Here is an 8,320-nt window from a genome sequence, read left to right on the forward strand (position 1 = left end):
TTGGTCTTTTCCCATCCAAAACACACATGCTAACCCCTTTGGTCATTTTCCCATCCAAAACACACATGCTAACCCCTTTTGTGATTTCACATCCAAAACACACATGCTAACCCCTTTGGTCATTTTTCCATCCAAAAACACATGCTAACCCCTTTGGTCATTTTCCCATCCAAAACACACATGTTAACCCCTTTGGTCATTTTCCCATCCAAAACACACATGCTAACCCCTTTGGTCATTTTCCCATCCAAAACACACATGTTAACCCCTTTGGTCATTTTTCCATCCAAAACACACATGCTAACCCCTTTGGTCATTTCACATCCAAAACATACATGCTTACCTCTTTGGTCATTTCATCCGAAACACACATGTTAATCCTTTTGATTTTTTCCATCCAAAACACACAAGCTAACCCTTTTGGTAATTTCCCCCAAAACACACACACACTTATTGCGTGTCTGTGACTGTGGATGGATAGTAAGGCTAAATGGTGTTACTGTCGATGGTTATAACACTTTTCAAAGTTACTAGATAGTAAAGATTCTCAATTTCACCCACCTATTCCCGCCCACCCGCTGTCGTTTTTCGCTGCCAGGGACAGACAGAGCACTTAAGAAATGCATACGCTACTTTTAGATTTTGCTTTTAGGTCTTTTTTTTATTTTGTTGGTGGTATTTCATTCCAATGTTTAAGCATGACTGTAACTAAACCATTTCGAGGGCGGTAGGGGAGGGGTGCGATCTTTTTAAGGATCATAGAAAAGGTGTATTTTACTATCTAATGGACTGTATTGGTCGGCTTTATGGTACTTTTGTATTTTCAGTTTTCAAGATAATTGTTTTAGATTTCCTGGCACAAGCCAGTTATTGATTGTATAATTTCAAGAATTGTTGTTTTTTTGTCAAGAGAGAAGTGTTACTATGCCGTTGAATAGGCGAATATACTGTATCTTCCTGTAAGGTTCATGTGTGTTTTACACTACTGTATTACTGTAGATTACTAAACTGTTGATTGATGACTCAGCCCAGTTGTCTTGGTAAGTGTTCACGTGTCTGTGGAGGTTGTCCTGAACCAGCCAACCTTCCTGTCTGCTTCCTGCTTCCTGTACTACAAGGCAACACATGGTGCATATGGTCTTTGCATTTTATCAAGGGGCTTTTCTTTGTATTTTGAGTATTTCCCCTTAAACAAGTACTTTATTTTTCACAGTATAACAAAGCATTATAAGGGAATATTGGAGCTGTAGGAAAATAGAGTAGGCTGTGTGTATTCATGGAAATGAACAGCCCTGATTCTGTTTAGATTCACTGCCAGGCCACAATCTGTTAAAGGATTTGAAGCAGGAATCAAAACGTTTACGAAGTTGACTCAGATATAGAAAGTGTTGTGTATGTGCTCGGGCTACGTGAGTTAGGCCAGGTTTTGTTTAAGTACGGATAAAGCACAGTCAATCATCTCCTGTTCTGTATTTTTGTACAATGTTTTGTAAATATGTTGCAATGTACCTATTTTGATATAAACCCCAAAATAAAAAAAATTCCGATAGCAGTGTTGTGAGTTATTTACATTTTCTTTAGGTCAAATGTACAGCATAAGTTATCAAAACATCATATAAAAGTAAATCACACTTGACTTTTTATTAGCAAAAGTTACGCAGTACACTTTCCAAGAGGCAGGGGGCACTGTTGTTGCAGCAGGGTCTTTATTTTGTGTTCCTGTCCAGGAAGAACAGTGACCGTAACCAGCTGGGGGCTTTACAGATCAAACTTGGGGAAGGGGGGGTCATCTGAGAAGGACATGCTAAAGCAGCTCCTATGAAAGGTCCATGTGCCGTACATCCTTTATAAACAAAACTTCTCCTGAGTTTCTATTGGTGGATAGTTTCCATTTGACTCAGGCACAAACCGTCCAGAACAGTGACATTCCAATACACACACTTCCTCTCTCAATCACACACACACACAGTCAAGAACAGTTCACCCATGTCCACTTCTCTGTAAAAAAAAAAAAAAACAACTTATATTACACGGCACTAGGGGGCGCCAGTCTGTGAGGAGTGTGCCCAGGGCAGAGTCACTCCACCTCAGCCACATGCGCCACCTCCACCTCCATGGTCTGGAGCTCCTGGGGGCTGTCGTCCAGCTTCCCCCCACCGGCAGCACTGCCTTCTGGGCCAGGACATAGTTCACCACCTGCATGATGCTCTGGTCGGACAGCGTGGAAAGGGAGCCGTCTGCCACAGCCTCCACCGCCTGCACTGCCTCTACCGTCTCCTCCGTGATGAGGACCGTCTCAATCTCCTCGGCAGGGGCGCTCTGGGGTGGGCGGAGCTCCGGGGGCAGATCTGAGGCCAGGATGCTGACGGCATGCTCCACCTGGGTGCCTTGGTTGTGGAACTGCAGGGTGTCCTTCTCCAGCATGATCTTGCCAGGCAGCTGGTCGCCGTGGTATTTAGTCATGTGCTTGCGGAGGGTGCGTGCGTCAATGTGGGCCTCCTGGCACATGGGGCACACGTACGGCCGCTCGCCCGTGTGCGTGCGCACGTGGCGCTTCAGGGAGCGGGCGTCGGCCCACGCTACACCGCAGGTCAGACACTCGAAGGGTTTCACACCTGGAGGAGAAGAGACCAACGTCAGGACAGGAGACACACACTCTCTCTTTCTCTCTCTCTCTGTGTGATGTGTCTCTCTCTGTGTGTCTCTCTGTGTCTCTCTCACCCTCTCTCTGTGTCTCTCTCTCACCCTCTCTCTCTCTGTGTGTCTCTCTGTGTCTCTCTCACCCTCTCTCTGTGTCTCTCTCTCACCCTCTCTCTCTCTGTGTGTCTCTCTGTGTCTCTCTCTCACCCTCTCTCTCTCTGTGTGTCTCTCTGTGTCTCTCTCACCCTCTCTGTGTCTCTCTCTCACCCTCTCTCTCTCTGTGTGTCTCTCTGTGTCTCTCTCTCACCCTGGTGGTTGTTGATGTGGCGTCGGTACTCTCGGAGCTGGGTGAACTTCCTGCCGCAGTGCTCACACTCCCTCTCCAGGTTCTGCTTGACCCGGCCCTTCTTCCCATGCGTGGCTTTCTTCACGTGTCTTCTGAACAGAGCCTTCTCAAAGAACTCCTTCCCACACACGTTACACCTGCACATGACACACACATACATGTTACAGGTGTAAACACGCATGTTACAGTTGCACACAGTTAAGGTCCCAACAGCTTGTGGTCTGGGAGAGTAGAGAGAGAGAGAGAGAGAGAGAGAGAGAGAGTAAGAGAGAGAGAGAGAGAGAGTAAGAGAGAGAGAGAGAGAGAAGAGAGAGAGAGAGAGACACAGAGAGACAGAGAGAGACAGAGAGAGACAGAGGGACAGAGAGAGAGAGAGAGAGACAGAGAGAGACAGAGGGACAGAGAGAGAGAGAGACAGAGGGACAGAGAGAGAGAGAGAGAGAGAGAGAGAGAGAGAGAGAGACAGACAGAGAGAGAGAGAGACAGAGAGAGAGACAGAGAGAGACAGAGAGAGACAGAGAGTGTGTGTGTGTGTGTGTGTATGAGACAGTGTGTGTGTGTGTGTGTGAGAGTGTGTGTGTGTGTGCTACCTGTAGGGCTCAGCCACGCTGTGAGACTTGACGTGGGAGTACCAGTCCTTCTTCCAGCTGTAGCACTTTCCACACACCTGGCACTGGAAAGGCTTCAGGCCCAGGTGCTTGTTCATGTGCTGCTGCAGGTCCTTCGCCTCGTAGAAACTCTTATCACAGCTGACACACACACACACACAGAAGGGAAAGACCGATCAGAACGGGTGCAAATGCACACACTTCCACAAAGTGACACTTCAGACCAGCACACCCTCTCTGAGAACACCGTCTTCGCTGCTCCACACACACACACACACACACACACACACACACACACACACACACACACACACACACACACACACACACACACACACACACACACACACACACACACACACACACCCCTGGCACTCACTGGTCGCAGGAGAAGCCTCTGACGTCAGGTTTGGGCTGGTGTCTCTTCAGGTGTTTACTCAGCCCTGACGCACGGTGGAAGGACCGCCCGCACTGGACACACAGGTACTTAGACTCACCTGAGAAAACACACAGACACGGGTACTTAGCTTTACCTGAAGAACAGAGACACAGAGATGGATCCTCACACCCCCTCCTCCTCCCCTGACCCCTGACCTGTGTGTATACTGGTGTGCTCCTCCAGGCTCCTCTTGCTGACAAACGACTTGTCACACAGGACGCAGTGGAACTGCTTGGCGGCGTCGTGGAGGACGCGATGCATCTTCAGGCTGTGCTTGTGAGCAAAGGTCTTCCCACACACCTTGCACACGTGCGGCCGTACGCCCGTGTGGTTCAGCATGTGGATGCGTAGAGAGTACAGCTTGGGCAGCGTCTTGCCGCAGATGTCGCAGACAAACTCCCTCTTGACGCGGCCCGCGCCCTCCCCCTCGCCCTCCAGCCCCTCGTCGTCCTGGCTGGGCCGCGCCACCGGGGGGCGCTGGCTCTTCTGCTGCTTGTGGCGCGCTAGGTGGGCGCGCAGCGAGGCGGCGTACTGGAACTCCTTACTGCACAGCTGGAGAGGGAAGAGAGGAGGAAGAGGGAGGAGAGGGAGGGTTATGGGGAAGAAGATGGGGAGGGAGAACAGGAAAAAACTATTCAGCATCTTTGGATCCAGTGGTTGTGTTAGTCTGACTGTGTGTTAGTTTGTCAGTGTGTGTGTGTGTCCCAGTCTGATACTCACGCTACACTTGTACCCCCGTGCCTTCTCATGTTTGAGCGTGTGCATGATGAGGGCGTAGCGTCGCTGAAAGGTCATGCCACACTCAGAGCAGGTGTGTTCCCCATCCACAGCCCCCTCCGGCTGGGCGGGGCCCTGGGAGGGGCCCTGGGGGGGCGGGGCCCCCGACTCCACCTCCGGCCCAGCGGGGGCCGTCTGGGGGGGCTCAGCCCCCTCCCTGCCCGAGGGCCCCTCCACGGCCACCGCTGCCAGCTCCCCCTCCTCCTCTATTCTCCTCTTGGGGGGACGGCCTCTCTTCACCAGCCTCTGACCCACCTGGACACACACACACACACACACACACGCCTTCAGTACGAAAGACAACAAATGTATGTGGCAGTGTTTCTGTGTATGTGTGAGTGTGTGTGTGTCTGTTAGTGTGTATGTGTGAGTAAGTGTTTGTGTGTCTGTTAGTGTGTGTACCTTGGGGGTGCTGGCTCTCTGAGGAGCGGGGGCTTTGCTTTCCTCCTCCTCCTCCAGGCCCATGTGCAGCCTGACGTAGCCCCCCTCCCCCATGGAGCGCTGCCGAAGCCTCCTCCTGTAGGGCCCCCCCTGCGCCTCCTCCACCTCCTCCACAGGGAGGCTCACTTGCTCCTCCACCTCCTCCTCAACTTCCTCCTCCTCCACCTTCACCTTGGCTGGCCGGCCGCGCTTGCGCTTGGGGGGTGGGGCCACGGCCGGGGGCAGGGCAGGGGCGGAGGCTACAGGCTCCTCCCCCTGCGGTTGTGATTCGTCCATCTCAGCCTGGCTGGGCGTGGCCTGTGCGTTCTCCTCCGGGGCTGCGGGGGGCGCTGTGGGGGGCGCTGTGGTGGGCGCTGTGGTGGGCGGCGGGGCCAGCTCTGAGGGGGTTCCTGGGTCTACGTTGATGAGGAAAGCCCCAGGCTCCATGGAGGCCTCCGGAGTCTGCTCCAGGGCCAGGCAGGCCGAGACCACAGCCAGGGACTCGCTTGCTCCCGCCTGCCCGCTATGGGTCACCACTGTCATGGTGCCTCCCTCCTCGGTCTCCCCGCCGTGGGCAATCAGGGTCACTGTCTCCCCAGGACCCGCCTCTCCTCCGTGGGCCACCAGCACCACGCCCTCCCCCGCCTCCCCCTCCTCCTCCGCGCCCTCCCCCGCCTCCCCCTGGAACACCTCCCCAGGGTTGGCCACAACAGCCAGGGACTCGCCTGACACACCCACCCCAGTATGGGTGACCACGGCCTGGCCATCGCTCTGGATGGTCACCATGTAGGCCCCCGACTCCTGGATGAAGGCCTGTGTCGGGGCGGGCTGGCTGGACACCACGGTGTGGATGTCTCCCCTCTGGTACACCATCAGCTTCTGCTCCTCCACCTGCTTGTGGACGGACTCACAGATCTGCAGCACCTCGGCCATCAGCAGGTGCCGGGCCAGAGTGGCCACCTCGGCCATCACACAGAAGTTGAAGGAAAGGTGAGACGTGTAGGCAAAGTCCAGCAGAGGCAGGAAGCTGGACTTGGTGAAACCTGAGGAGGGGGAAAGGGAGGGGGGAAGGAAGAAAGGGAAAGAGAGAGGAACAATCTGTCAATGACTATGCCTTTTCTAAATGACTCATGAATACTCTCTTACACTCCACACCCAGTCCCAGTCCCACCCCCCCCCCCACCACCCCCACCTCCCTCCTCCCCCACTCACCTGAGAGGTCAACCACAGCCTCGTGCGTGGACACAGCCCCCTTCTCCACAAACAGCTCCTTGAAGTAGTCGCTGCAGGCAGCCAGCACGGCCTTATGGGCTCTGTGTTCCTCCCCCTCGATGAGCAGGGTGATGTCACAGAACTGGTTGCCAAGGCGCTGCTGGTTGAGTTTGTCCAGCATGGTCTGACTGTGTCTGGGGAGGAACTGCTTTACCACCCCTTTGCTGTCCACCTGGGGAACAAGGCCAGGTCATCAGACACGGGCAATGGAGAGATTTATCAACGAAATTAGGGGTTAAAGCCTGTCCCACTCACATTAAAACATTTTTGAAAATGGCAAATCTGTACCCCCACACAATTTTTTATTAAGGAAATGATAAAGTCCATATCCTCAGTTATTATCAAAATCTTCCCTCACAGTACAGACAAGTAGACAAAAGAACACAAGGGGAATAGAGACTCGTTTTTAGGTCTGTGTTTTGAATCACAGATTGTTCCTTGGCATTTAAAAAACGTTTCTAAAGGTTTAAAAAATATTTGCAAAAAAAGGTTCCAAAACTGTTTTTGCATCTACTTGCCCACACTTTACTCTAACTTGAGTGAAAAACTGTAGTCAATACTTCAACTTTTACCAGTCTTTTTAAACATGAGTATCTGTACTTGTACTTAAGTGAAGGATGTGTGTACTTTAGCCTTCTCGGGTGGTCAGTATGAATACATCTGGTCTACTTACAAAGACAAGCTCGTGTTTGGCCAGTGTCTTGGACGTCCGTATCTTCTTCTGAAAGGAGCCGGACACATCTGTCTCCTCGTCTCCTTCCTCCTCCTCTTCCTCATCTTCATCACTGAGGTGAACCACGGTCTTCCGGCGGATTGGTCGACCCACGGGTCTGGGCCCGGTCCCGTCGTCTGACAGCCCGCGACGATCCAGGCGGCTCTGGCATTGGTTACAGTCCCGGATGTAGTCCTTCACCTGCTTCAAAATACCTGCAGGAACAGCGTCACAAATACCGACAAGAAACGTGTTTACGAACTCGAATCGAAAGCATTTACTGTTTAAAACGGATGGCTAAAGTTATTATTTTCCTCTCACACAAAATATTTCCACATGAACCCCTTGAGGAGATATTGCAGAGGTATTCTCAGCCTTTGCTCAGGGCTTAGCTATCATCTGGTCTGTTGTTAGCAAGCAAGCTAGCTAGCAGCTAGCCGGTTGTGGTGTGTGATACAATGTTAACGTAAATCGCGAAAGAGGGCGACACTGACTCATGACGTACGTAGTTTGTTGACAACTAGGTTAAACGGAGGCGCTTGTTTGTGGTTAATATCTGGTTATCTAGCTGGCCTTCCACTTGAGTTCAGTAAACACATACCTCGCCACCAGTACTTTTGGGAGATGGATTCCCAGGTTAAATGCTGATTTATGTGTTCTCCTCCGGCTGTAATGTGACACTGATCAATAAGTTCCTTCCTTCGCCCGTCCTGCAGAACCACTTCCAACTCCGTAAACTCGTCCAGGCCCTTCTGTCGTCTCTGGTAGTATAGAGTCCCATTTCGCATGACATAACATGCTGCAGCTTTCCGTATTTTTCTTTTGGTGTTGCCATGCGTCCCCGGAGCGTACGGCTCCCGCTCATCAGTCAGATACCGTCTGATAGCTAAGTAGCTCTCCTCGCACGACATAACCTCAGTCAGCCGCTCGCGAACAACAAAATAATGAATCTATTTCGAAGGCAAAACCCCCTTAGAGTTTTTAATATAAAACTACAATTTTTAATTCGTTTTCAGTACCGACATAGTATAAATAAAGCAATATAGAGGCTATATTTCAAATTGTTTTCTAAGGTGGAACTGCAATTCGTGACCGTCAGGGGTGGA

General features: G+C 51.6%; 1 protein-coding gene across 1 annotated transcript; it reads right to left on the minus strand.

The window, feature by feature from the left end:
* Positions 1–1,616: 1,616 nt before the first annotated feature.
* zbtb11 (zinc finger and BTB domain containing 11) lies at positions 1,617–8,320 on the minus strand. The gene is given in 11 exon segments (XM_084676333.1): positions 1,617–2,155; positions 2,158–2,615; positions 2,948–3,123; positions 3,577–3,735; positions 3,974–4,091; positions 4,189–4,585; positions 4,754–5,065; positions 5,213–6,273; positions 6,443–6,674; positions 7,176–7,429; positions 7,816–8,320. Coding segments are annotated over 11 exon segments (3,555 nt in total). The 5' UTR covers positions 8,126–8,320; the 3' UTR covers positions 1,617–2,077.

Source organism: Hypomesus nipponensis, chromosome 16 (assembly GCF_054491055.1).
Source record: "Hypomesus nipponensis isolate SF chromosome 16, ASM5449105v1, whole genome shotgun sequence".
NCBI classification, from domain to species: Eukaryota; Metazoa; Chordata; class Actinopteri; order Osmeriformes; family Osmeridae; genus Hypomesus; species Hypomesus nipponensis.